The following is a 26,891-nucleotide window of genomic DNA, read 5'->3' as shown; positions in this document are numbered from 1 at the left end:
AAGAGGGGGGGAGGCGGGGAGGGTGGGGAGAGCGGGAGGAGGGGACGCGGGGCGGGGTGGCCGGCCTGCCAGGGCGCGCGGGGCCGGGGCGCGGACTCTGGCCCCGGGCGCCAGGGTCCACCGACAGCCCGTTCATATTTCTCGTGCTAATGGCTCCCTCCCTGTTCCACTTAATTAACACCCGGAGGGCGGGGTGATTAGGGAGGCCTCCCGCCGCTGCTTAATGAGCCGGTAATTAACCAGCCGGGGCGGGAGCTGGCCTGGGGCCAGACCCGGAGGCGGCCTCCGGCCCCGGCCGCCCTCCGCCCGCAGCGCAGACACCAGTCCAGTCGGGAGGGAACGCGTTTATTCACAAACCGAACTTCGGGCCGGGGCGGGGCGGGCGCCGGGGAGCGCGCAGTCCGTCACCCCCTCTCTTTGGCCGGGAGGGCGGGCCTGCCCCCGGGTCGCGGCCTGGGGGGACGAGGCGTCTTCTTGGGAGGTGGGGGCCTCAGACCCTGCGGAGCGGCTTGACGTCTGGGGGTCCCCGCAGCCGCTCCCTGGGATGACGGGAGGGACGGTGCCCCTGGGCGCGGGGTGCTCGCCGCCTCCAGCTCCGGCTCAGGGAGGTCCTCGAGGACCCTCCTACCTTGCCTCTTCCCAGGTGCGAGGCCTGCACCCCCTCGGTTCGCAGGCACATGGGCCAGGGCGATGGACAGTGAGATGTCTGCTGGGCCCAGTTCCGGGGCCCCTGCCCAGCAAGGTTGAGGGTATGCGGCGGGCTGCCCCGCTGGGAGCCCCGGAGTGGGGCGGGCGGGCCCGTGGGGGGCTCAAGTCTCAGCAGGTGTGAGTGGGGGGCTGAGACCTTTGTTCCTCCATTCGACCCCCACCCTGAACTCTCAGCAGCAACTCCAGGAGCTCCTGTCCCCCGGGCGGTAAGGGAGGCTCTGACCGCTGGGCTTCCATCCGCTGGCACTGGAGGAAGGGAGGGATGGCAAGGTGTTGGCGAGGGCGGAGGAGCAGGCCTGGAAGGGCTGGTATGCAGGGCATACAGGACACCTGTGACTGGGATGGGGGGCCAGGGCCTGGGGAGGAGGAGGGATAGGGCCCCAGAGAGGACAGGGTCTGGAGCCCAGGAAACCTGGGTCTGGCCTCCTGGCGGGTGGGGTGTCTCACCTGGTGACTGAGGATGGTGCTGTAGAGCTGTTCTTTGTCCTCCTGGGGCCGGGGTGGGGCTGGGGCTAGGTTTGGGGGACCCTGGGGGACGTGGAAGGTGGCTCTCTGCTCCTCTAGGCGGCGGGACTGGGCCTCAGCCACTAGGTCCAGAAGGAGCTCCGTCTGCAGGGAGAGCAGGGAGGCCGAGCGGGGGCCTAGGGCGGGGAAGTGGGGGAGGCTCAGAGGGGGTGGTGGCAGGGTGGGGGCCTGGGCAGGGACAGACGGGGTGAGGTGATGAGGGGCTGGTGGTCAGAGGTAAGGAGGTACAATGGGGAGTCCAGAGGATTTGGGGAAGGGGCCACGATGGAGTGGACCCTGGTCACAGGACTAGGAAGGATGCAGGCACCAGGGTCAGGGAACTCCCGGGATGGGTGGGGTACCTGTGTGGCGGGTCCCTGGAGGAGGGGATGGAGGAGCAGATCGCCAAGGTCGAATGGTGGTGTTTACAGGGGGCCAGCCATGCTCATCCCGAGGGGGGCCCTGACGCCGAGACACCCATTCGTCAAGCAGGGGCGGGCGGCCATTCCTCTCTGTTCCCCCAGTGTGCCCAAGCCCTTCCAAGTCCTGAGTCCACGGCCACTAGGTCTCTGCCTCAGGTCCTCTCGCCTCCCTTTCTCCCAGGGCCAGCCTCCCCCACCGAGTGCCAGCTCACCTGCTCACCATCCTCTTCTTCCTGGGGTCTCTCAGCCTCCATGCCCTGGAGGGGAGAAACCGATGGGGGAGGGGAGCTGGGATTTGGAGGAGGGCCGGCACCCCGAGTTCCTGAGGGGAGTGGGGGCTGGAAGGGGTGGGGGCGAGCCAGGGGCTGGATGTCTGGGTACTAAGCAGGAAGCTGGGTTCCTGGTCAGCCCCCATGGGCCCCGCCCATCCCTGTCAACTTCCTCCAGTTCTGTTTTCCCACCCAAACTGCTGCTCAACCTCTCTCCCCAGGGGAGCAGAGGCTGGGAAAAGCTCCTCCCGCAGGAGCGGAGGGGCTTCCAGGTGGGCAAGAACTCTTGGCCTTCCCCTCTCCAGAGCCTCAGTGGACCCCCACCCCACCACTCTGTTCCCTCCCCCCGCCTCCCCTCCAGCTCTGTCAACACAGGAACTAGCTGCACAGGAAGTGGTTTCACTCCTCAGAACCCTCACCCCCAGGTCTCTCCTCTCCCTAAGATGTCCCCTGAGGGTAGGATTCAGCCCTCCCCTGCTTCCCAGCTCCCAGCCCCATTGGGATTGGGACAGGCATGGTTCCAGCAGGACTCAGATCCAGGGATGTCAGGCCCTCAGACATATACATATATCCCCAGCACTGGTCCAACACAGCGAGTGTCAGTCACCCCTGCCCTCTTGGTGTTTGGTCTATTCAGTGGACAAGATGTGTCTCAAATGTGAGACATGGTCAGGGAAGGCTTTCCTCTGGTCATGAATGAGGGTTGAAGGGAGAGGACCAACTCCCTGGCTTGGTCATTGATCTGTCCACACTGATCACCCCAAGCTAGGACAGATAGACATTTGGAGCCTGGAAATGGAAACCTGTCATAATACGGGGTTTACAGCTGAGTGACTTCAAACACGAAATGTGATGAAGAGCTCTGGTTCTGCCACTTAATGCCTTGTCATCTTCCCCAGATAAAAATCTGTGCCTGTTTCTAAGAGTAAAATGGACCTAGCAGTTTTGGTAGACCTCCCAGTTGGTGTGAGGATTAGATGTGATAAAGCATTTGGTACAGTGAATGCTCAATAAATGGTAGTTATTACAAGGCATACTTCAGAGATATTGCAGGATGGTTCCGGATCACGACAATAGTGATTATCACAATAAAGTGAGTCAGATGTTTTGGCTCCCCGGTGCATGTTTACAACTATACCGTAGTCTATTAACTGTGCAATAGCATTGTCTTAAAAACAATAACCATACCTTAATTTAAAAATACTTTATTGCTAAGAAATTCCCAACCATCATCTGAGCCTTCAGTGAGTCAATCTCTTTGTTGGTAGAGGGTCTTTGCTTCAATGCTAATGAAGACACTTACATGCGAAGCGCAACAGTGAGGCCCACAAAGATGGGTACGCTTGTATCCGCTTTCAAAATGCCCAAGCCTCCATGTCCCGGCCCATCAGCACCATGAGAGGTGTAACTACGCTGCTGAAGGTGGATCACACTGGGAGGGTCTCTGTCGGCCTCTGCCTAGCTTGAGCTCCCAGGAGTCTCCTACGTGGCTAGAACTAAATGCCCTTGGAAGGTGGGCAAAGGGTGTAATGTGTGGCTTCTCTTCAGACTACTACACTCTTGTTTTCAGATGACACCCTACATTAGCACAGGGCCCCCAAGTCTTATTCTTGCTCTTAAACTATACTGAACGTCTCCATCCAAATATTGAATTTGGGCCCTAGCCGGTTTGACTCGGTGGATAGAGTGTCCGCCTGCAGACTGAAGGGTCCCAGGTTCGATTCTGGTCAAGGGCATATGCCCAGGTTGTAGGCTTGATCCCCAGTGGGAGGCATGCAGGAGGCAGCTGATCAATGATTCTCATCATCAATGTTTCTATCTCTCCCCTCTCCCTTCCTCTCTGAAATCAATAAAAATATATTAAAAAACAAAACAAAAAATATTGAATTTGGGACACAAAATTTGGAAGACAATGTAGTCACTCCCATATTTTCTTCACTGCACTCCTCAAACCCTCTAAAAGGAGGTAACACTTTATACCAGCTTTATTCTCTGATGACAGATTTGGGGTTCTTAATAGAGAAAAGAGTGGCTAGAAGAGTGGCACCTCATCCCTGCAGTGGTGAAAATGCAAGGAGTCATCAGCTGGAGTGGCCCTTGGTGCTCCCCGACCCAGCACCTGCGATGCCTGGCACAGCAGGTGCTGAACAGATACTTGTCAACTGTTTGTAGGTGGTGGGGGGTGATTAAACGCTCCCTTCGGGAACCACATCCTGTGCAGGAAGAACATCTTACATCCCATCTGTGGGATGGTTCCAGTTCAGGGTACTAGCCCCCTCCACCCCCTCCTGTAGCCCCTCACCCGCACTGCCTGGGCCCACTCCATCTCAGCACCTAAACCCTCTGCAGGGCCGCATCTTCTCCACGTGGAAGACGATGACGGTTGAGTGGGCATGCACTCGTTTTGGGAGAGACGCTATATTCCCGACCCCTACTTTTGGGGCCCGAGGACTTTAAAACCTGGAGGCTTCCAGGCGGGCATTTAACGGAGCTCACTTTTGGAATCCCACCCGGCCACTAGCCGCCTACTTTTGAGCTTCGCTTCCTGCATTTGAGGGTATTCCTGGGGGGGCTGGGGAGCCCCAGGCGAGGGGAGGAGACCCGCGCTCCGGGGACGGAGTAAGGCAAGGAGGCGGGCTCCGCGTGCTGGGGGCGGGGCCGCAGGCTCCCAGGGACACCCAATCACAGGGCCCGCCAGCGGAGGTCGCGACCCCGGATCTTCCTGGCCTGGAGGCGGGGCCGGGCCTCGGCCCACGCGTGCCCGCGGGGAACGTCGGGTCGCGGCGGGGCGGGCCTCCTCCAGCTCCTTTCGCGAGGCTTCGGCACGGAGAGCGGGCCCCGCCCCCGTGCGCGGCCAAGTCCACGGACAAAGTGCGGGTCTGCAGGCCGGCTCCGCGCCCACGCGGGGCTGCCCCCACCGACTGCGTCCGGTGGCGCGGCACGGCCCCGCCCCGCCGCCCGCTTCCCGAGGCGGCCCGCGCACGCGCGAAGGCGCCCGCTCGGCCCGGCGGGGCTTGGTGACGCGCGTGCGCGGGCCCCGCCCCCTCCAGCAGCGCCAGCAGGTCCCAGTGGTGGCGCTGACGGGCGACGTCGCCGGGCGCCAGTCCCGCCTGGTCCCGCAGCGCTCGCGCCGCCCCCCGCCCCAGCAGCAGCTGGGCCACCTCCGCCGCCCCCTCGCGGGCGGCCAGGAACAGCGGCGTCTGCTCCTGCGAGGGGGGAAGCCGGGGGCGAGGTCAGGGGGCCACACCCCAGGACCGGCCCTTCGTGGCTCCACGACCGGGCCGCCGGCCCCGCGGCCTCTGGCTTTGGGAGCTCCCGCGCTTCCCCCCTCTCCGCACCCCTTTTCTGTGTGGGGAGCCCTCTGCCCGGCCTAACCCTGCCGTCCTGGGCGTCTTTGTCGGCTCCGGCCTGGAGAAGGGAGCGGGCGGCCCGCGCGTTGTTGACGGCGGCGGCCCAGTGCAGAGCGGTTTTCCCTGGGGAACGACGTGGGAGGGCGTCACCCTGAGGCGGGGGCCGGGCGCCGGGCGCCGGTTCCGTTTCCCAGGGATCCCGGCCTTGGGGGCAGGGCTCTTCAGGCCCGTGGAGTCTGGGTCCCCCCGGGCGGAAGCATTGCCCGGGTGACGGCGGCGGCAGGAAGCACTGCCGGTGACGTCACCGGCGCGCGGAAGGGACAATGGGGCATTGTCTGGGGTCGGTGGGACCGGGAGGCCTCCCCCTCCCCCCGCACCCTCCCATCCTGGTGCACAGTGGGCGGGGGCATGTGCGTTGAGGATGGGGGAGGCTGGTGCTCCTTCCAGCCAACGCCTGCGGACGTGCACCCCGAGAGGCTGCCAGGGAACCCCCGCCCCCAGTTCCTCTGCTGCCCCCCCCCCCCACTTTTTACCTCACTTCCCCACTGCTCAACTTCTCTGTGGCACATCAACACGCCCAGATCCATACCCCATTTATCTCTGGCCCCCACATCTGCTTGGGCTGCAATCAGTTCTTCAACCAGGTCCTCCACTGCCAGCTTGGCGGCCAGCATCAGGGCCGTGGTCCCGTCCACTGTCCTGGCATCCACTGCCGTCTGTCTGTGGCGGAGTAGGAGCTGGGGGGCCAGACATACACCCTGGTATGTCCTGGGCGGCAGCTCAGGCCCTCACAGTACCCACCTCCCGATCCATGTTCAGCCACCTGCTCTTTTCCTGTTTCAGGTCCCCAAGCTCACATCACCTTCCTCTTTGCCATCCCTAGAGGAGGCTTTTGCCCAGCCTTACTTGCACATTTGCTCCCTGTCCTCTCAGGGACCCCGGCGTGCACCGACCTGGCAGACCTCCCGGGCATCAGCAGCCACAGCGGTGTGAAGAGGGGTGCGCCCCGCTCTGTCTGGCTGGTTGGGGTTGGCTCCAGACTCAAGGAGGCGGCGGGCAGCAGTCGGTCGGGAGAATCGGGCAGCCAGGTGCAGGGGGGTCTCCCCCGTGCCCGCGGTGTGAGCCTGGGGACAGGCCCCTCCATCTAACAGAGGTTCCCAGGGCTCGGGGCTTTCCAGGAAAGTCCTGTACTCCACTGCCCCACAGCAGACTGCTGCCATCAGGGGTGTCACCCCCTCTGTGGGTGGGAGAAAAGGAATGGGAAACATGTCGATCAAAAGGGTATGGAGGCTCAGGGGAATCACAGCCCTGAGGTGTCAGGAGGCCCAGCTCTGGCTCTTGATTTTGTGTAGCTTAAGTCAAGCGACTTGTACTTTTCTCCAGGCTTCAGTTTCCTCCTCTGTGCAAGGAGCCAGCCAGCAGGCCTAATTCTCTCTCATTCTAGGGCAGTGGTTCTCAAACGAGTCTGGAGTACACTCACCTGGAGGGCTTGTTCAAACACATTCCCCAATAGCTTGACTATCTGAACCAGGAGCTCTGGAGCCCAAGAATTTGTGTCTCTACCCATTTCCCCAAGGGCACTGATTCTTCTGTCCCGGGGCCACCCTGTTGTAAGGCACTAATTCTAACATTTGCTTCTTCAGGGCTGATAGCAAAGGGTTTTCTGATTCTAAGGGTCAGGGAATTCTCCTGGCCCGGGTTGGCTCGAGTACCAGGCCCATGGGTGTCCACGCCAGGGACGTCCAGCTCAGCTTCCTGGGGAGGCGTCAGCATGGCTGCCTGGGGGAGTCCTCGACAGTCACCGCTCAGGGCCCAGAGCTGGCACTGGGCGGGCGGGGCCGTGTCTTCAGCCTTGGGACCGGAAAAACAACCAGGGAAGGAAGGTCGGCTTGTCCCTTCGCCCTCTCGTCACTGCAGGACCGTTCCCGCCCAGTGCGTTCACCTGGCCTACCTCCTCTCCTTCCTCAGGGCCTGAGCACATCACAACTCCATCCTCCTCAGCTTTGGCCTCTGGTTTCAGTGCCCTGGAAGAGGAGGGTGGGTGGAGGGCCTTCAGGGTCCACAAAGTTTGCAGCTGTCTTCCAACCCTAACCCCAACCCCAACCCTAACCCTAACCCTAACCCCAACCTTAACCCTAACCCCTTCCCCTTCCTCTGTCTTCCACTTCTGCAGTGGCATCTCTTGTTGCTTCTGATCATAAATGTCTTCACAGGCAAGAGTCCCCTCCCTGAGCCCCAGCTCCTCCTCATTCTCACTTGAGGCCGATGCTGTCCTCGCCCAGTGGGGGCCGGCGTCGGCGGGGAGCTGGCTGAGTCCGAGGCCTTCGAGTGAACCCCGGGGGCAGCCAGAGGGCCCCATGCTCTCGGCGCCTCCGCCGGATGAGCTGGAGGATGAGAAGAGCCCCAAGAGCCAGGAGAAGCACCCCGGCCACTGGCGAGCACAGCACAGGCCAGGGAAGCCGGTTGGCGGGGGGCTCTGGTGGGAGAGACAAAAGGAGGCCATTACAGGTGAGGCTGAGTACTACTGTGAGACCTGTGGGCCTCAGTTTCCTCGTCTGTGAAATGGGAATAACAATAGCACCGCCTCCAGGGGGTTGTTGGGAGGATGAGAGGAGTTAGTACTGGAAAGCGCTTAGAGCACAGTGTGCGCGGTGTGAGTTGTTATTCTCTCGTGAGCTCTGCTCTGTGTGACACGGGAGTGACATGCCCTCGGCCTAGCAGAGAGGATGGACCGAGACCCGAGGTTCGCGGGGAGCCTGTGAGGGAGGCTAGGACAAAGTCCTTAGGAAGATAAGGAAGGAGGTTGTAGAGCAAAGAGGCCCTGGGAGCCCCCCGTTAGAGAAAGAGGGTGGCAAGGGTCAGTCCCCACAAGAGCAGTGGGTCCCAGTGCTCCTGTTTCATTTGACCTCCATGCTGGCTGCGGCATGCAGCCTGGCCTGGGAGCGAGGTCAGGGGAAAGGATGGGGGCACCTACCGGTGCCTGCACGAGGGTGGGCCGCCAGCAGGGGTCCCGGCAGGAGGGGCTCCAGGGCCTCCACTGCAGCCATGGCAGCCAGGAGGCGGAGCAGGAACCCAGGGTCCCAGGGACAGCGGGCTGCGGGGTGGTCAGGGCCACAGCGGGACAAGTCCACACCCATCACCACCACAAACCTGCGGGCGAGGCACCTCAGGGACCCGTGTCGGCCCCGGCTCCCTTCCCTCACCCCTCTCCCAGCCTTACCCCGTGCTGAGGGAGTCTGGCTCCTGGCCCGCAGGCTCTGTTTGAGGGGCTGCTGTCTCTGGATGAGAGGGGCCTGGGCTTCCTCCCAGCTGCTCGTGGGCCTGGGCCCCAGGATAGGGGTACACCATGTCCCTGCCATCCCTGTCCTTCCTTACCCAGAGCCCCACCCTCAGAGCCAGGGACAGTGCCCGGGCCAGGGCCAGCAGCTGCCCGTCCAGGGCTGGGCGGCTGAGCACCACCAGCAGGGCCAGGGAGGGCGCCCCCTCGGAGCTCCCGTCTCGGGGCCTGCAGTCGCCTCCGTCCCAGCCGCACTCCGGGGCGTCGCAGCCTTTCTCACAGTGGCCGTTGTGGAAGTGGTCGTGGCAGAACTGGTCATAGGCTGGCCTGGGGCGAGGAGAGGGGGCTCAGGACCCCACAGAAACTAGACTCCCGCCTTCATCACAGAGAGTACTCCTGACCTCCCGCTGCCTCCAGGACTCTCGCTACTGGGGCAGCTCCCGAGAAATGGGTGTAGGCAGGCCCTGTGGGTAGGTAGCTCAGACACCCTAATGTCTACTGACACCTGATCCCTAAGACAGTCCCTGAAGGCGGGCCGGGGCACTTTCCCTGGGGCGCAGGTTGTAGGGGAGAGTCTCCAGGGCAGCAGCTTGGAGAAGGGCTGGGGCGGAGATGGTGCTGGTCTGGCTTTCGCTGCCCCGCTCACCTGAGGCTGCCCTGCTCCTGGGGGGGGCCTAGGCCTCCACCCCCACTTGGCAGTGACGAGGGTGCCGACTCCCTGGAGCTTGAGGCTGGGTGACACGTAACTCAGAAGCATCTATGGCCCTTCGCCCTCACTGTGGCCCCGCCCCAACTCACGTGCAGGCTGGAGGAGTCTCACAGTCATAGCCGTCAAACAGGCATTCTGCAGAGTCACACTGCGGGTGGCACTGCCCGTCGCCGAAGAGAAGCCAGCAGCGGGAGTGGGAGGGGCAGCCCTGCCAGGGGTCCAGGACCCCCAGCGAGCAGTCCCCTCCATCCCAGCTTCCTGCGGGGCCACTGCAGCCAGCGTCACAGGCCCCGTCTCCCCCTCTGCCCTCACACCCCTTTGCTCTGGGGCTCTGACACCTGGGCCCTGGGGAGCCGGGAGGGCAGGAGCATCGAAAGCTCGGGCCCCCCAGCTTGGAGGTCTCTGAGCAGCTGCCGTTGTGGAGGCAAGGAGAGGGAGGGCCACAGCCTTGGACGGCTGGGGTCAGGCAGTCAGGGCCCCCGTAGCCATTGAGGCAGGCACAGCGGGGTGGGAAGCCAGGCTTGGGGGAGGGCAGACACAGCCCCCCGTGGTGGCAGTGATGGGGGCCACAGGACGGGGCTCTCTGGCTGCAGGTGGGGCCTTCAAAACCCTGCAGAGAGAAGAGAGGTTGGCGAGGGGCCTTGTGTCATTCTTGCCACTTCCTCTCAAGACACTCCCGGATAAGGTAACGGGGAGGGGGGGGGGGGAGTGCCCATCTGGAAGGGCCTCAGAGAACAAGGGGGTCATTTTATAGATCCCGTGTGTTTTCACACAATGACAGTGCATGGGGGTGACGGTGGGTGAGCCACAGCTCTGCAGCATGGCAGGGCAAGTCCCGGCAGACGAAAGAGCTAATAGAGCAGTAACTGCACTACTGTCTTAATCCTTGGAAATAGGGTTATATTCCTTCTCTTCCTCTGGAAGGGGGACAGGACAGAAGTGCCTGCAAGTTATTAATGTTGTAATTCTTGGGTTTGGTTCATGAGTGTTGTATTGTAAGAATAAAGTACAGAGAAGGCCATGCACAAACCAATGGTGTTAGTGTATCATGAACCGATGTTACGCATCAGGTCCATAGTGAGTGCGCGCGTGCGCGTGCACACACACACACACACACACACACACACACACACACACACACTTAAAAGAACTGAGCACTTATCCAGTCACCCAGCTTGATTTTGGGGTCCTTCCCTCATGCATTCATGCTACCCCTGATCCTGCCTCCACCACCCCCTTTTGACGCCGAGAGCCACTCCTGTGAGCAGGACGGCTTCTCCAATACTTCCCACTGCAGGGCTCCGGGCTCCCTCTGGGTCCCAGCTCAGGCTTTCGCCTGTGTCAGTGCTGGGAGCGATGAAGGCAGCTTTGCCGTCACTCACCGGCGGGCAGCGGCAGGTGAAGCCTGGGGGCGGTCCTGCCGAGGCCTCACAAGACCCTCCATGGGAGCAGGGCTGGCTCTGGCAGGGGTCCATCTTCTCCTCACACCGCTGGCCTGGGCGGGGTGGGACTGGATGTCACACTGTCTGGTCACTGCCATTCCTGGGAGTCGGCCCAGCGCTAGCCACAGAGGTAAAGGGACCCTGGCCGTGTTCTCTGGGCGGGAAGGATGACTAGGCCTTGTGGAGGGGATTATCTGGTTTCCACGGCCAGCTCAGCTGTGCCCGATGCCTGTCCCCCCTCGCCCCCCCAGCCGCGCCTCACCTGTGTGCCCGGGCAGACACTGACAGTAGAAGGCGTTGGCTAGAGGGTGGCAGGCTGCGGTGCCTCTGGGGTGGCAGGGCTGGTCCAGACACTCGTCCACGTCCCCCTCGCAGCGCAGCCCCACAAAGCCTGGCGGGCAGGCGCAGTGGAAGCCGCCAGGTTTGGGGGTGCAGGTCCCATGGTTGTGACAGGGCTGCGATTGACAAGCGTCCAGTTCCTTTGAGCAGTTCTGTCCTTCGTAGCCCGGGGCGCACTGCAGGCAAAGAGGGTCAGGCTGAGCCGACCAGGAAGCGAGCCCACCCAGCACCGCAGTCTGCCGCGCCGCCTTCCGCTCGCCAGCCCCACTCACCAGCCCCCAGGCCCCTGCAGCTCACCCATCTCAACACACGGCGCACATTATCCCATGAGGCACGACTCAGCCCTCCAGCCCCAACAGCCTCTCGGACAGCGGTCGCCACCTTTCAGGCCTCTCAGACCACCAGGGGCCACGGACCTCGGGTTGGCGCCTGCTGCTCTAGGCACACTGCCACTAACGATGGCTCCATTTTGGGTAGAACCCCTCTCGCCAGCCAGCGCCCCAGGCTGTGCCACGCTTCATGAACTTGCAAGCACCGACTGAATGCCCTTTGTGCGGCCACCATGTTAGGCAACAGGGATGCAAAGAGAACCAGAACTGGTCCTGCTGCCAGGAGGTTCGCAGGCGGCCAGGACGGAGACGGCTGGCATTTCTTGCATGATTTTTACGCATAACCTCCTGAAATCCCCCTAAAGACCCTTTGTGTGGATATCACACTTGACTCTCACTTCCCAGAAATGGAGGCGATTCCTGGGGAGACTGACTTGTACACAGCTCGGAGGTGGCGGCGGGACGCAGTGCCTCTACGGCTCCCTCCCCGGCGCCCGTCCCATGTCCCCACTGTTTCACATTCTGCTGGAGAGGGATCGCTGCGAGGCCTTTGTGTGTGCTGAGTTCTTGTGAGAGGAAGGCGAGCTTGCAAGAAGGGGACCAGGAAGGCTTCGGGAGAAAAGGGCTCACGGCTAAGTGGCTAGAGGGCTGCCGGAAGCAGATGAGGGGTGTCGTGGAAACTGCTGGGGAGTTTCATGGAAGAGGAAGTCAAGCTGAGCACCAGGTGCGCGAGGTTGAGGGTCAGTGCGCTGCCTCAGTGTCTCGGGGTGTGAAACGCTCACAATACGACGCTATGGGGGGCGGGGGGCGGGGGGAGTGCATGTGCCCTCTCCCCAGGCCCTGGTTCTGATTACAGGGACGAGGCTGCTCAGGCTTGAATCTCAGCTTGGCCTCTAGCACCGTGACCTGACCACCAAGGAGAGGCCCGGACCCAGCCTGGGGACTGCTCCTGAGGAAGGCACCTCCTGGGCACCATGCAGTGGAGGAGCTGGGGAGGGCACTAGGGAGCCGGCGTGGGTGTGCAGGGAGCCAGAAGCAGTTTCGTGTTGCTGGAGCTGGGGGGTTGGGGGTGGGGGGCACGAGGCCTGAGAGCCAGGGCGGGTCTCGCAGGGCAGGGCCGTGGTGAAGGAGGGCAGCACTGCAGGGTTTTGATGAGGGGAGCGACAGGTGAGCACAACGCTTTCAACAGAGTAAAGGCCGGTAGCAGAATAAGGGCTGGGCAGGGCGGATGGGAGGCTGATGCAGGTGTCCACGTGGACAGCAGCAAAGGCCTGGACTAAGCCAGTGGACGAAGGTGAAGGGACACAGACAAAACAGAGAAATATTTAGGAGATAAAATGGCCTGACTTGGAGGTTGGCTGGATGTGTGGGTCAGGGAAATGGATAGATCACGGCTCCCACCATGCCGACTGTCTCCCATGTCCAGTCCACCCTGGCACCCTGACCCGCTCACCTGGCAGAGATACCCATTGGGCTGGGCCACGCAGCTGGCCCCGTGCTGGCAGGGTCTGGACTGGCATGGGTTCGCCCTGTCCTGGCACATAGGGCCCTGGAATCCAGGGGGGCAGTGACAGAAGTAGGAGGGGCCACTGTCAACGCAGAGACCTCCGTTCTGGCACAGGGAAGAGACTTCTGTGCCTGCGAGAGACAAACAGGATCAGTAAAGCTAAGTGGGGCGGAAGGGCGCCCCGGGCCCAGACACTGAGCAGAGAGGCCGTGGGGACCACCAACATTCCTGGGGGAGGGGAGGCCTGAGGACCAGGCCCGCCTGACACAGAGGGGTTGAAGCATCGAGTTCCCCCGCTGTCTGTGCTGCCAGCTGGGGGGCCGCCCTCTCCCCTGGCTATAGAGCACAGTTCTGCACCCTCCCATGTGCTCACTGTCACTGCCACCAGCCACCCTGGTCCCCACGTCTCTCTCCTGAGGTCTTCTCATCTCAAACTCATCTGCACAAAGGGCTATTCTTTTTATTTTTGAAAAATATTTATTTATTGATTTCCTAGAGGAAGGAAGGGAGAGAGCGAGCTAGAAACATCAGTGATGAGAGAGAATCATTGATCAGCTGCCTCCTGCATGCCTCCTACTGGGGATCGAGCCTGCAACCCGGGCATGTGCCCTTGACAGGAATTGAACCCGGGACCCTTCAGTCGCAGGCTGAGGCTCTATCCACTGAGCCACACCGGCCAGGGCCAGGACTATTCTTTCACAATATGTGGGAAGTGAAATGTGTTGAGTATAGTTGGGTTAAATGTGTCCACTCCAGAGATGATGATAGTGACAGAATTGAGCTGCTTCACACTGATTAGGTCCCTGTTGGTTGTGTTAATGTGGAGTCTTATTGACGGGGCTGGCTGGTGGTTCTTGAGCTGCGCTGAGGGTGGTGCTGGGAGCTGGGCCGCGTGAGGAGGCCCTGGGCGCTGAGGGTGGTATGGGGAGCTGGGCCGTGTGAGGAGGCCCTGGGCGCTGAGGGTGGTGCTGGGATCTGGGCCGTGTGGGGAGGTCCTGGGCGCTGAGCTGTGGAATCAGGTGCTGGGAGCTGGGCCATGTGGGGAGGCCCTGGGCACTGAGGGTGGTGCTGGGAGCTGGGCCGCGTGAGGAGGCCCTGGGCGCTGAGTGTGGTGCTGGGAGCTGGGCCGCGTGAGGAGGCCCTGGGCGCTGAGGGTGGTGCTGGGAGCTGGGCCATGTGAGGGGGCCCTGGGCGCTGAGGGTGGTATGGGGAGCTGGGCCGTGTGAGGGGGCCCTGGGCGCTGAGGGTGGTATGGGGAGCTGGGCCGTGTGAGGAGGCCCTGGGCGCTGAGGGTGGTGCTGGGATCTGGGCCGTGTGGGGAGGTCCTGGGCGCTGAGCTGTGGAATCAGGTGCTGGGAGCTGGGCCATGTGGGGAGGTCCTGGGCGCTTAGGGTGGTGCTGGGATCTGGGCCGTGTGGGGAGGTCCTGGGCACTTAGGGTGGTGCTGGGATCTGGGCCGTGTGGGGAGGTCCTGGGCACTGAGCTGTTGAATCAGGTGCTGGGAGCTGGGCCGTGTGGGGAGGTCCTGGGCGCTGAGCTGTGGAATCAGGTGCTGGGAGCTGGGCCGTGTGGGGAGGTCCTGGACGCTGAGCTGTGGAATCAGGTGCTGGGAGCTGGGCCGTGTGGGGAGGCCCTGGGCGCTGAGGGTGGTGCTGGGATCTGGGCCGTGTGAGGGGGCCCTGGGCGCTGAGGGTGGTATGGGGAGCTGGGCCGTGTGAGGGGGCCCTGGGCGCTGAGGGTGGTATGGGGAGCTGGGCCGTGTGGGGAGGCCCTGGGCGCTGAGCTGTGGAATCAGTCACGGTGGTTGGTCGTGTTGCTTGCCTCTGGGCGAGTGTGTTGTGGTCGGATGTGTGATCCCTTAGGGCTGGGACAGCGGAGGACACCTTTCTCCCCTTCATCGGCTCCCAGTCGGCCCCTGGTTGGTACCTTGGCTCAGGGCAGCCCTCTGGCAGGAGGACAGCGGGACTTCGCAGAGACGCCCGGTCCATCCCTGGAGGCACGGGCACTGGAAGGAGGGCCCGGTCTGGAGGCAGCGGGCATTGCGTGGGCAGGGCTTCTGGGCGCATAAGTCCATCAGAGTCTGAGGGTTTGCAGGGAGCGTGAGGCAGGACAGAGCACCAGGTCCCCAGCCCGGAGGTGGTGCTCTGCCGGCTGCAGCTCCTCAACATCCCCTCAGGCCGCCCCTGGCCTCCCTGCTGCCTCCATCCCGGGGAGTCCCCGAGGCAGGCACCCCGCAGCCCCTCTTGCCTGCAGACCCCAGAGCCTGGACTTCCAAAGCTCCGCATGTGGGTGCCTTGCCCACACGCCCCTGCTGCCACCTTTCAGTACCTGAGACCCTCTGACTGGCGCTCCCCAGCCCCCCCGCCCCCTCAGCACACCTGGCTCAGAGCCTCACCTGACAGCTGCTTCCTGTGTAGCCAGCAGGGCAGAGGCAGCGGGCGCCCTGGGGCCCATCTTGGCAGGTAGCCTTGTTTCTGCAGGGGCTGGACAAGAGACGGGCACGGGAGGAGGCAGGTGCGGGACAGGGGGAGGGCGGTCCCGGGGAGGTGGGACCGAGGGAAGGCCTCCCTCCGAGAAGGATGCGGGATGAGAGGCAGCCGGGCCCCGGAGGAGGTGGAGGAGAAGGGCCTTGCCCCTGCTCACCTGTCTGCGCAGCTGGGGTGGACCCTTCCCTCACAGCGTGGGCCCTGGAAGCCGGTGGCACAGAGGCAGGCGGGGGCGCCAGGCCTGTTCACACAGGTGCCCCCGTTGAGGCACGGGGCTGGAGAGAGGGGGCTGTGAGCCAGGGTCGGGTTTCTTGCCTGTAACCTGGCCTATGACCTCAGTCACACCACAGACATCCCCCCGCCCCCCATCAGAGCACCAGCTCACTGTGCCCAGGTTTTGACTTTGGCACAAGCACCCCTGACCGCCGCCTGCGCCAGCCCGGGGGACGGTGGGCGCTCACCGGAGGCACAGAGGTCGGTGCTGGTCTCGCAGCGGGGCCCGGTGTGGCTGGGAGGACAGGTGCAGAGATGGCCCCCGGGGCGGGGGCTGCAGGAGCCGCCATTGAGGCAGGGTCCGGAGTGACATGCTGTCACCTCCTCAGTGCAGGCGGGCCCTGAGGAAGGGAGCCCTCATCTCTCCTCCTCCCCCCCCCTCAGCCCTCCCCCCACTCTTCCCTCCCAGCACCTGGCCGCTGCAGCCCATGCCGCTGTCCTGGACGGGGACAGGGACTGAGGGCCTTTGTCACACGTCTCCACTGGCCTTGCCCTTCGTTAGAGGGGGGCCAGCCCAGGGTGTACACGGTTTAGGGAGCGTCTCACCTGTGTAGCCTGTGGGGCACGTGCAGTTGTAGCCAGAGGGCTGGGGGTGGCAGGTCCCCCCGTGGGCACAGGGCGTGGAGACGCAGCCCCCCAGCTCTGCCTCACACTCTGGTCCTGTCCAACCCACGTCGCACACGCACGAGGATCTGGCCATGGAGAGAGAGCGGTTTCCCCCCTCCCCTCCCATGGGTTAGTCCCCTGTGATCTTCTGTGTTTGGCCCGAGGCTCTGCCCTTTCCTCGGGGTCTTTGCCCTCAGCAGCGTCCCCAGTTCACGGTCTCCTCTGCCCCCCAGCCCACGCCCTGGAGCAGCGTCCGCGCGGAGCAGATGCTCAGTGAGCTTGTCTGATGGGCCGGCCCTGGGATTCAGGGCTCTTCTCTCGGCCTTCGTTCCCCGTTCTTTGTGATCTCCCTCCCTGGACCACTCTCACAGGCCAGCCCTGCTGTGGCTGGGACCTCAGAGCTCCGCCACCTCCTTGCTAGCCCCCGCCCCCCCCCCCCCACCCGCCACCAGGGCCTCCCCAAGACCCGCCGCTGTCTCCTGGCCTAGAGGGCGAAGTGAGTGGAGGGCCTGCGGGCATTACCTCTGGCAGCGCCCGTGCCGGCAGGTGCAGTTCTCCGCGGGGGCACAGCCAGGGCTGCCATCTGGGCAGAGGCAGCGGGCCTCGTCCTCCTGGCGCGGGCACTTTTGCTCGGGCTGGCACAGGTTGGGGGCACATAGGGGCACGTCACAGAGATGACCTGGGGTGGGGAGATGGGCAGAAGGACAGGGTCCCTCCATGTCCTCGATGGGGGCCAAAGGCCACTTACGTATGACACGCTAACTGCCCGTGAGCCCTGCGTGGCTCCCTGTTGCCAGGGCCCGGGGGCCAGGCGCTTCTCCCAGTCGCCCTGTTCCCTGCGCTCCTGAGGTGGCGTTCTTTCCCCCCTCCCCTCCCCTCCCCTCCCCTCCCCTCCCCTCCCCTCCCCTCCCCTCCTGTCTTTTCCCCTAGGGGCGCAGCCGCCTGCAGCCGGTAAGGCCTTCAGCTCTGCTCTGAGCTGGAGGGCCCGGTCTGGGGTCCTGCGCACATGGCTCTCAGAGCCCCTCTTGGGCGTTAAAGAGAGGCTGTGGTCTTTCCGCCCTAGACTAAGGCCCTCGGGGAAGGCAGCTCTCCTACCAGCCATGTCTGCATGTCTGTCCTCGTCTGCACTGAAGTGCCTGCTACATGTGCCCTAACCAGTTTGGCTCAGTGGATAGAGCATCGGCCTGTGGACTGAAGGGTCCCAGGTTCGATTCCGGTCACATCCCCAGTAGTGGGTGTGCAGGAGGCAGCTGATCGATGTTTCTAACTCTCTATTCCTCTCCTTTCCTCTCTGTAAAAATATCAATAAAATATATTTAAAAAAAAAAAAGGCAAGCGAATGGCATCCTGTTGAACCCTGGCCCTGCTCCTACCCCGATCGCGCCATTCACCGCAAGGCCTCGGTAAACAGCACTGTCTGTGCGTGTGCAGCTGCAGGCGTGGCACTGAATGAGGGCTCACTCGTTGTCCTCTCCGTCTCACACCGTCACTAAGGACCTCTGCCCGCCCTGAAAGGACCCGGTACCCGCCCTCGCCAGGGGCTCCTGCTGACCTGTGAAGCCGGAGGGGCAGAGGCAGAAGTAGGCTCCTGGGCGGTCAAGGCAGCTGGCGCCCGGGGGGCACGGGCCGCTCAGACACTCGTCCACCTCCTCTTGGCAGCGCGGGCCTGCGAAGCCTGGGCACAGGGCACAGGGACAGGGCATGCTCAGGGGCTGCGGGCGTCTGCCCCCGCCCCGCTCTCCCTCGGCGTCTGAGCCCCATTTACCCGGGAGACATTCACAGTGGAAGGACCCAGCCTGGTCCTGGCACTGCCCGCCGTTGGCACAGGGAGAGCTGCCACACTCGTTGACGTCCTCCTCGCACCGGGAGCCTGCGAACCCTGCAGGGGCGGGGGGGAGGGGCAGGGGGGATGGCGAAGGGCATCTCTGTTCCTTACATGCACCAGGGAGTTTGTTAGTTACAGTGTGGGCTGAGCTTTGCAGGCAGGATTTCATGGGTTCAAAGAAGAAATGGAGTTTACACTGACAGCCTCTCTGCACGCACAGGAATGACGCCCCACAGAGAAGGGCGGGGGTGGGCGGGCTAAACGCTTCGCTGTGCAATGAAAGCTCCAACTGAGGGCTTCTTAGTATTTGAGCTTCAGGACATGACAGCATAACATGGTCACTTTATTCTTCATACAGATAAGGCGTCACTGGATATATGTATTGATGCCGGAAACATATTTTATCGAAAGCATAAGTCCCAGTCCTGGCCCTTCCCCTGGCCAGGGAGGGTGAACCTGGAGGGCTTCCCAGAGGAGACACCTGGGCAGGTGCGGCTGGCGGGGTAAGCAGGGTGCTCCCCTGCTGAGGATTAATAATGGAACCGACCTCAGGCTGCCGCTGAAAGGAGGAACTAGAGAATGCCTGGGACTAGAGCGAAGTGTGTGCTCAGTGAGCCAGCTACCGTCACAGCAGAGGACGGAGGGTCCTGTGCCGCTGAGGAGTCCTGGGCGGCTGTCCCTGCGCTGGGTGCATCGGGGACTCGGGGGTCCAGAAAGGCGGGCTTTGGGGTGATGTGGCAGGACAGAGATGAGGCTGGGCCGCTAAGCAAGGGAAGGAAGATTTGGGGGATGTAACAGAAGAGAGTTTGGGGAGCAAAGCAGAGGCCTGGAGCCTGAATTGTGGAGGCTCAGAGGCCTGAGGCGAGAACAGGGTGGAAGCGGCACTCACCCGGGAAGGTGCAGGGGTCGAGGGCGGGGTGGGCAGGCAGGTGCGGGGGGGGGGGGGGGTGGTGGTGGTGGTGGAAGGGCAGGTCCAGGGGGGGAGGGTGGGTGGAAGGGCAGGTGCGGGGGGTGGGGGTGGTGGAAGGGCAGGTCCAGGGGGGGAGGGCGGGTGGAAGGGCAGGTATGGGGGGGAAGGGCGGGTGGAAGGGCAGGTATGGGGGGGAGGGCGGGTGGAAGGGCAGGTATGGGGGGGAAGGGCGGGTGGAAGGGCAGGTGCAGGGGGGAGGGTGGGTGGAAGGGCAGGTGCAGGGGGGGAGGGTGGGTAGAAGGGCAGGTGCAGGGGGGAGGGTGGGTGGAAGGGCAGGTGCAGGGAGGAGGGTGGGTGGAAGGGCAGGTGCAGGGGGGAGGGTGGGTAGAAGGGCAGGTGCAGGGGGGAGGGGGGTGGAAAGGCAGGTGCAGGGGGGGAGGGGGGGTGGAAAGGCAGGTGCAGGGGGGGAGGGGGAGGGCGGGTGGAAGGGCAGGTGCAGAGAGGAGGGCGGGTGGAAGGGCAGGTGCAGGGGGGAGGGTGGGTAGAAGGGCAGGTGCAGGGGGGAGGGCGGGTGGAAGGGCAGGTGCAGAGAGGAGGGCGGGTGGAAGGGCAGGTGCAGGGGGGAGGGTGGGTAGAAGGGCAGGTGCAGGGGGGAGGGTGGGTGGAAGGGCAGGTGCAGGGAGGAGGGTGGGTGGAAGGGCAGGTGCAGGGAGGAGGGTGGGTGGAAGGGCAGGTGCAGGGGGGAGGGTGGGTAGAAGGGCAGGTGCAGGGGGGAGGGGGGTGGAAAGGCAGGTGCAGGGGGGGAGGGGGGGTGGAAAGGCAGGTGCAGGGGGGAGGGTGGGTGAGGCGCACTCACCGGGCGGGCAGGTGCAGAGGTAGCCGCTGAGCTGGTCCTGGCAGTGAGCCTGGTGCAGGCAGGGAGCAGAGGCACACTCGTCTGTCTCCAGCTCGCAGAGCTGCCCTTCGAAGCCTGAGGGCGTGGAGCTGCGGTGAGGGCTGCGGGGCAGCCAGGCCTGCTGCCCAGGAGGCCCGGGTTCTAGAGCCCCCGGCCCCAGGCCGCCGTGTGCCTGCGGGCTGCAGGGAGGAACTCGGGAGAAGCCAGGAGCAGGCGCCTGGGCTGCGGGAGGGCTGGGAGGACGTGCCTTTTGGCGCCTTTCCTCTGTGCCCAGAGGGCGGGCTGATGAGCCTAGAGGCCCCGAAGGGCAAGTGAGACAAGTGGGCATCTGCAGGGAGGGCTCCGCGTTGTTCTACCCGGCAGGCTCTGTGCCAGGGAGACTGGGTCCCCAATGGGGCCTCTAGGGACCTGCCCTTCCCCCTCCTCCGTCCAGAGGGGTCCTGTTCCTCGGGCAGCCCCAGCCTCCCCTGTCTCGCCCTGCACCACGGTGGGGCTGGCCTCGGACCCGCTGCCTGCCCTCCTGCCTGGAGCCTGCTTCTGCAGCTCCTCATGCCCCAGCCTGGTCCCTGGGATGCTGGACGTTTCCTCAGCAGGTTCCCGGGAGCCGCCCAGCTGGAGGGGGGCCGGAGGTGCAGGGAGTGGCTGACAGCCTGAAGCCTGGGCTTGCGTCCGGGCTCTGCCACGTACAAGGCAGGGTAACGGCGCTGACCCCGTGGGTTATTGTAAGACTTAGATGGTGCGCGCCACGGGCTCGGCAGCACCCGGCACAGGGTTAGCTATTCTCGTTCCGTTTCTGCCCACTCCCGGCACCGGTCATGAGCTCCCGGGAGGCTAGCGGAGCTGGGGCCGCCTTGCAGCGTCCCCTTCCGGTTGCACCAAATTCAGGCCACAGCCCTCGGAGGGCTTTACTGTCGAGCTCTACGGAGGAGGTCTCTGTGGCAGGAGGCGCATTCTGGGCTGGCGTGATGTTTAGGAACTGCTGCTCTGCTCCCCGTGACGGGCCTGAGTGCGGGGCCAGGCGGCGTGCTCTGCGAGGACTGACCTGAGCAGTGCACAGCCTCTGCCGTCTGTGGCCGGGGTTTCGTGGGTCCTGGGGTTTTCGTGGGGCGGGGGCAGGAGGAGGTCCTCGGGTGCCTGACAGCTGGCCCCAGGCTCTCCTCGCTCTCGAGGCGAGAGGGCCTGTGTGGGGATCAGCCTTGTCTTCTACCCCAGGCCCCGCCCGCCGGTACCTGGGGGGCAGAGGCAGTGGAAGCTGGCGAGCAGGTCCAGGCAGGTGCTGCCCGGGCGGCAGGGCTGGGACAGGCACTCATTGTGGTCGGCCTCGCAGCGGGAGCCGGTGTAGCCAGGCGGACAGAGGCAGTCGAAGGAGCCGGGGGTGTTGAGGCAGGAGCCGCCGTGTTCACAGGGCCCCAGGCCTTGCTGGGCTGGGAGGAGGGAAGAGCGGGGTCCACAGGGGCCCAGGGTGGACGGCCGGGCAGCCAGCGCTTGGGGGCCGGGCCGAGTGAGGCAGATGAGACCACGTCAGGAAAGGGCAGTGGGGCGGGAGGCCGGGCATGGGGAGAAGGCCCGCGGGGCAGAGGTGCCCGCCTGGACAGATTCAGGGAAAAGAGCTGTTTATGCTTTTAGTGTGGAAAGCGACTGGCCTGTCTCCTGGGCAGCGGCTGCCCTGGGGCTCAGAGAGGACCCGATGGGGGCGCCTCACCCAGCTGGCACTCGTCCAGGTCCTGGTGGCAGGTGGGGCCCGCGTAGCCGGGCTGGCACAGGCAGAGCGTGGCGCCCGTCAGGGGGTTGGTGCTGCACTGGGCTTCCCCGTGGCACGGCTGGCTCAGGCACCGGTCCTCCAGGTGACACAGGAGGCCTGCGGGGCGGGGGGCGGGGGGGGGGGGGGAGAAGGCTCTCAGTGGCCCCTGGGGGCTTCTCTGGCGGCCCCTCCCCCAGCCCCGGCCCCTCCGCCCCGCACCTGTGCGGCCAGGGGGGCAGAGGCAGGAGAAAGCGCCCACGCGGTCGATGCAGGTGGCTCCGGGGGCACAGGTGGCAGCGGCACAGTCGTCCAGGTTCTCCTCGCAGCTTGTGCCGCCCCAGCCGCTGACACACACGCAGTGGAAGCCGCCAGCCGCGTTCCGGCAGGTGCCGCCGTTTCTGCAGCGAGGGGCGCGCTGGGCCGCACACTCATCCACGTCTTCAGAGCAATCCCGGCCTGTGGAGGGGGGAGACCAGGCTGGAGGGGGGCCTGGGGAGGCGGGGCCTGGGGAGGCGGGGCCGACCATCTGCACCGTTGGCGCCGTGACCTTGGCTTCAGGACCTCACCTGTCCAGGCCTCGGGGCAGAGGCAGGTGTAGGTGCCCAGCCCATCCTGGCAGGTGCCGCCATTCTGACACGGGTGCCCGGCACAGTCGTCGGGGTTCACCTCGCAGCGCGGGCCTGTGAGACCTGACAGGGCCCTGGGTCAGCTGAGGGGGGACCACCTCCTGCCCAGGGGGCACCTCCAGCCCTGTGAGCACACACCTGGGGGGCAGAGGCAGAGGTGGGAGGGGGAGTCCTCCCCCGGAACCAGCTGGCAGGTGCCCCCGTTGGGACAGCCCGCTGGGGGGCAGGGTCCTGCCCAGAGCGTGCAGCGTGGACCTGTCCGCCCAGCGGGGCAGATGCACTGGAAGGACCCCAGGGTGTTGTGGCAGGTGATGCCCTCGGGGCAGGGTCCCGGGTCTCCAAAACACTCGTTGACGTCGCGCTCGCAGGCGTGGCCCTCGAAGCCGGGTGGGCAGCGGCACTGGATCTGGGGGTAGGTGGTCAGGCACACCCCGCCGTTCATGCAGGGGTTGGCTGAGCAGAAGTCCCGAAGCTGGCACTGCTCGCCTGCAGCCGAGGGCAGAGGGCAGAGGGCAAAGGGCAGAAGGCAAGGCCGTCAGCTCCCAGGGCCTGGGAACGGCGCCCCGCCTCTCATCTCCCCATTACCCCCTTCACCCCGCCCACCCTGTTTGCCTGTCCCATCGCCCTGCCTCAGTTTCTTGGGGGGTTACATCTGGAGTGACTATATTTCTCAGCTGAAAGTAGGACACGTGGTTGTTGGTGGCGTGTTGCAGATGGGCCCTGCCTGGGGAGAGGGGACACAGCCCCTCGGGTGACCTGGTGGGAGGGGGAACGCGGCCCTGCCTGCCCCCAGGAGACTTAGCGCCTCTGGTCCCTCTCGCCCGGCTGCCTGGCCTTTGCGTGGGTGTAATCTTTGCAGCGATAAGAGACTCCCTTCCAGCCACCACACGCTGGCAAAGGCGGCAGTGGTGGCAGCCACTCGTGTCCGCGCGCTGCGTGCCAGGGCGGGCTAAGTGAGCGTCTCCTGAGCAGCGCGGGCCTCTCCGTGCCAAGCGTCCGCCGCGGGCACAGTCTTAGTGGCAGAGCCGCCCTCCTCCTGGCGGGACACCCACTCCTCTCCCTGGCCAGACCCTTTCCACCCCTTCTCACCCAGCACACCTCCCTCCACTGGAGTCTGCCTAGTGACTCCCTGGCATCCCCAGGGCAGAGGCCACTCAGGTGCTCAGACACAGAGCCCCCTGCTGGGCCCACGGACCCTCTGGCTATGGGAGGGGTGCAGGGCTGCGAGAGGACCCGGCTGGTACGTGGCGGGGACTGGCAGCAGCTGCCTGCCGACTGCTTTGGAAATATGTCAAATTGGGGCAGTCAGCACAGCTGTGTGGGGGGTGCCAGAAGCGGGGGAACGTGTCCCCAAGGACCGGCTTGTTGATTCTCATGGCCTCGGTCTCCTCCCCGCCCAGCCCGTGCTCGCCTGCCCGCTCCCACCGCTGCTCACCCGTCCACCCGGGCAAGCAGGCGCACCGGGGGCGGCCCGAGGCCTGGATGTGGCAGCGGCCCATCTTGGAACAGAAGGAGGAGCAGGGGTCCTGGAGCTGGGCCTGGCACCTCTCGCCAGTGAAGCCGGAGGGGCAGGTGCAGAGGAAGCTGGGGGTTAAGGACGAGGCGACAGGAAGCAGGGCTTGGCAGCTGCCCCCATTCTGGCAGAGCTGGGCGTTCCGGCAGGGATCCGCAAACTGGCACGTCTCACCCAGGAAGCCAGGAGCACACCTGGGAAGGGGGGGGCGGGGGGGGACTCACATCACTGGCTGAGGTTGGCCTTCTGTCCCCCCTCCTCCTTCCTTACTCCCCCTCCCCCTTTCCAGTCTCCCACCCCCACAGGCACCTCACCGACAGGTGCCTTGGCCCTGAGGCAGGCTCAGGCAGGTGCCGCCGTTGGCACAGGGTTCTGAGAGATTCCCGCAGGGCAGCCCTAGGGATGCAGATGAGGATGAGCGGGGAGCTCCGGGGACCTGTTAGCCTCCTACCCCTGTTCCTCGTCCCCATGTGGTGCCCGCCCCACCCCCCAGATCCCAGGCCTCTCACTTACTAATCCCCACCCCCTTCCTGTTTTTTCTCTGGCCTCCCAAGTGCAGCCTCCGTCCCTGGTCCCTCGGAAGCAAGACAACAGGGATCAGGAGGGGGGTTGAGGGGACTCCTGGGAGGTGAATGGCTGAGACAGAAAAGGGATTTCCTCCCGGAAGGGCCCAGCATTGAGCCATGGAGGCGGGGGGGGGGGGGGGGGGAAGGAGGGAGGGGTTTGGGAAGGGTGGGGGGGGGGGCTGAACTGGTAAAGGGACTTGGTGGACCCTCAACCTTTCCATGTCTCCATCTTGGTCACATCTCTTTCCCTACAAGGTGGTCAGTCTGTTCCCCTCCCCCCGCCCCCAAATGAGCCCGCTGTCCCCAAGCTCCGGGCTCACTGGGCTCTCCCTGGGGGTGGGCACCCTGCCACCCAACCCAACAGACCCCCTGGCACCAGGCCCAGGGCCTTGGTCTGCGCAGATCCGGCAGCAGAGCCGCTCCCTCCACCCAGTGTTGCCTCAAAGCTCGAGGCTCAGCCCTTCGCCCCAACCCGCCAAAGGCCTCCTCGGGACGGTGGGCCCCCCTCTTCCACCCGGTACCGCATCCCTGGTCCTCACCTCCGGTCTTCACAGCCCAGGAGCCCAGCAGCCAGAGCAGCAGCAGCGAAGGGGGCTGCATTCCAGAGCCCAGGCAGCCCTCAGCCCGCCCTGCCCGGAGCCACCTCCTGCGCCACAGCCCCTTCCTCCGCGTCTTGGCCGCTGCAGGCCTCGCAGCTGAGTTGCTTCCTGAGTCGCACAATGTCCTGGACACCCAAGTGATGGGGGGAGGGAGGAGGGACATTGAGGGGATGAGGGAGGGGCCTTCCATCCCTGACAACCCTTGCCCCCCCCAGGACCGAGTGGCTGGAGGGCAGGTGAGGGAGGGGAGAACAGGGGACAGTCCTAGCCCTTCTGCTGAGGTGGCCTCTGCTTTCCCGAGGTGGGGACTGCAAGGTGGCGCCCTGCGGCAGGGCAGGCGGAGGCAGGGTGTGTTGGGGATCTCCTGCTCCTCTCCCGGGGGAGGTGCTTGTTTCTGGGGGTCACTCCAGATGCTTCTCAGAGAACCTGCAACTTGGCATAGCTTGAAACGACCGCCCTGGGCAGAGGACCCAGGGGGCTTCCGGGCCTCACTCCGGCCCTTGCTAGGGCTTCTGCCCTTTGCGGGGAGGAGGGAGATGTCGGCTGCTTTGGGAAAAGTACAAAACCACCATCAGTTTTGCAGTCTGGATTATTCATAGCAAACACTGCATTTGGTCTTTCCCCTCCCCCATGTCTCCCTTCCTCTACTGCAGAGTCCCTGGGAGGCAAGGCTAGTCATTGACTATTTATTTTTAAAATATGTTGTATTGATTTTTTTTAGAGAGAGAGGAAGGGAGATGGGGGCGGGGGGAGAGAGAGAGGGAGGGAAACAATGATGTGAGAGAGAACATCTGTTCCTTGTCTTCTGCATTCCCCCTACCAGGGATCCTGCATGTGCCCTGACCAGGAACTGAGGACTCAAACAGTGACCTATTAGGTGCATAGGACAACTCTCAACCAAGTGAGCCACAGCAGCCAGGCACCAGTCATTGACTTTAAAATCGGACTAAATAACATCACAAAAGAGCCCTAGCTGGTTTGGCTCAGTGGATAGAACGTCCGTCTGCGGACTGAAGGGTCCCAGGTTCGATTCTGGTCAAGGGCATGTACTTTGGTTGTGGGCACATCCCCAGTAGGGGGTGTGCAAGAGGCAGCTGATTGATGTTTCTCTCTCATCAATGTTTCTAACTCTCTATCCCTCTCCCTTCCTCTCTGTAAAAAATCAATAAAATATATTTTAAAAATTATAAAAAAAATAACATCACAAAAGAGAATTTGCTGCCCTGACTCACCTTACCTTCTTGAGTAAGCCCTGGCCGTTGGACTCAGTATGTCTGGTCTTCCTCTGCTGGCACAGGGCTGAGTCAGGTGACTGGCACAGGTGTGGCAGCAAGCACCCTCTGCAGCCTGGGCACCCTGAACAATTTCCTCTGCCGAGGAATGCACCACTTAAAAAAGCTTTTTATTTTAAATATATTGTTATTGATTTCAGAGAGGAAGGGAGAGAGAGTGAGAGATAGAAACATCAATGATGAGAATCATTGACTGACTGCCTCCTGCATGCCCCCCACTAGGGATCCAGCCCACAACCTGGGCATGTGCCCTTGACTGGAATCAAACCTGGGACCCTTCGGGCCATAGGCCGATGCTGTATCCACTGAACCAAACCAGCTAGGCAGCTTTTTATTTTGAAACTAGTGGCCTGGTGCACGGATTTGTGCACATTGAAAGGCAATTAATTAGAAGGTGGCTGATGGGGCGGGGCAGGGTGAGAGGGGCCGGACACACCCTGGAGCCAACCTCCCACAGTCCCTCCCCAGCCGGCCACACCTGGGGAGGGCTCGAAGGAGGTCTGTGGAGTGAGCGGGGTCCCTCTGGCAGGTGGGGTCTCTCGCCCTGACTGGCACATCCCCCAAGCGGTCCCCGAGTGCGAGAGGGCACTCTGCAAAGTTGCTGTTGCTTGGCAGCTCCTGTGTTAAGCATCTGCCCCCTGGTGGTCATTATGTGTCATAGCACTGGTTGGACAGTTGTTTAGGCTTTTATATATATAGACTA

The 26,891-nt window shown here is 63.6% G+C and overlaps 1 protein-coding gene across 6 annotated transcripts; it reads right to left on the bottom strand.

Annotated features, from left to right (window-relative positions):
* Positions 1-125: 125 nt before the first annotated feature.
* Positions 126-25,056, bottom strand: NOTCH4 (notch receptor 4). 6 transcript variants are annotated; one of them, XR_009453562.1, is made up of 32 exons: positions 24,837-25,055; positions 24,046-24,127; positions 23,654-23,925; positions 22,357-22,704; positions 22,159-22,281; positions 21,812-22,048; positions 21,554-21,709; positions 21,081-21,275; positions 19,813-19,926; positions 17,987-18,100; positions 17,774-17,896; positions 16,744-16,900; positions 16,162-16,307; positions 15,804-15,956; positions 15,500-15,617; positions 15,252-15,339; positions 14,783-14,936; positions 12,803-12,987; positions 10,944-11,196; positions 10,622-10,734; positions 9,329-9,849; positions 8,474-8,857; positions 8,228-8,403; positions 7,510-7,729; positions 7,205-7,277; positions 6,966-7,104; positions 6,207-6,490; positions 5,843-5,990; positions 5,279-5,376; positions 1,847-1,891; positions 1,156-1,674; positions 126-954 (listed from the first exon to the last, which is right to left on the bottom strand). XR_009453562.1 is itself a non-coding variant. In XM_059702315.1 (30 exons), exons 1-30 carry the CDS (start codon positions 24,895-24,897, stop codon positions 4,429-4,431), a joined length of 6,009 nt encoding a protein of 2,002 aa, XP_059558298.1. In that variant the 5' UTR covers positions 24,898-25,056; the 3' UTR covers positions 3,093-4,428. The 6 variants fall into 6 exon arrangements, 5 of the variants coding, with proteins under 5 accessions (XP_059558298.1, XP_059558299.1, XP_059558297.1 ...); XM_059702315.1 differs by lacking the exons at positions 126-954; positions 1,156-1,674; positions 1,847-1,891 and adding an exon at positions 3,093-5,109 and having other exon boundaries at positions 5,242-5,376; positions 5,787-5,990; positions 24,837-25,056; XM_059702316.1 differs by lacking the exons at positions 126-954; positions 1,156-1,674; positions 1,847-1,891 and adding an exon at positions 3,093-5,109 and having other exon boundaries at positions 5,787-5,990; positions 10,968-11,196.
* Between the last annotated feature and the right edge of the window lie 1,835 nt (positions 25,057-26,891).

Source organism: Myotis daubentonii, chromosome 6, assembly GCF_963259705.1.
Source record: "Myotis daubentonii chromosome 6, mMyoDau2.1, whole genome shotgun sequence".
In the NCBI taxonomy this organism is placed as follows: domain Eukaryota; kingdom Metazoa; phylum Chordata; class Mammalia; order Chiroptera; family Vespertilionidae; genus Myotis; species Myotis daubentonii.
Note: the sequence above shows the minus strand (reverse complement) of the source record. Positions and strands in the feature narration are given on the sequence as shown.

Excerpts from the sequence above, each read along its gene's own strand:
- NOTCH4 (XM_059702314.1), bottom strand. The coding sequence starts at position 24,897 with ATGCAGCCCCCTTCGCTGCTGCTGCTCTGGCTGCTGGGCTCCTGGGCT. Across the intron at positions 18,101-19,812 it reads CCTCTGCACCTGCCCGCCCG|GGTTCGCAGGCTCCCGGTGC; the intron begins GTGAGTGCGCCT and ends CCGCCCCTGCAG. Across the intron at positions 10,735-10,943 it reads GTGTCTGCCCGGGCACACAG|GCCAGCGGTGTGAGGAGAAG; the intron begins GTGAGGCGCGGC and ends CACCCCGCCCAG.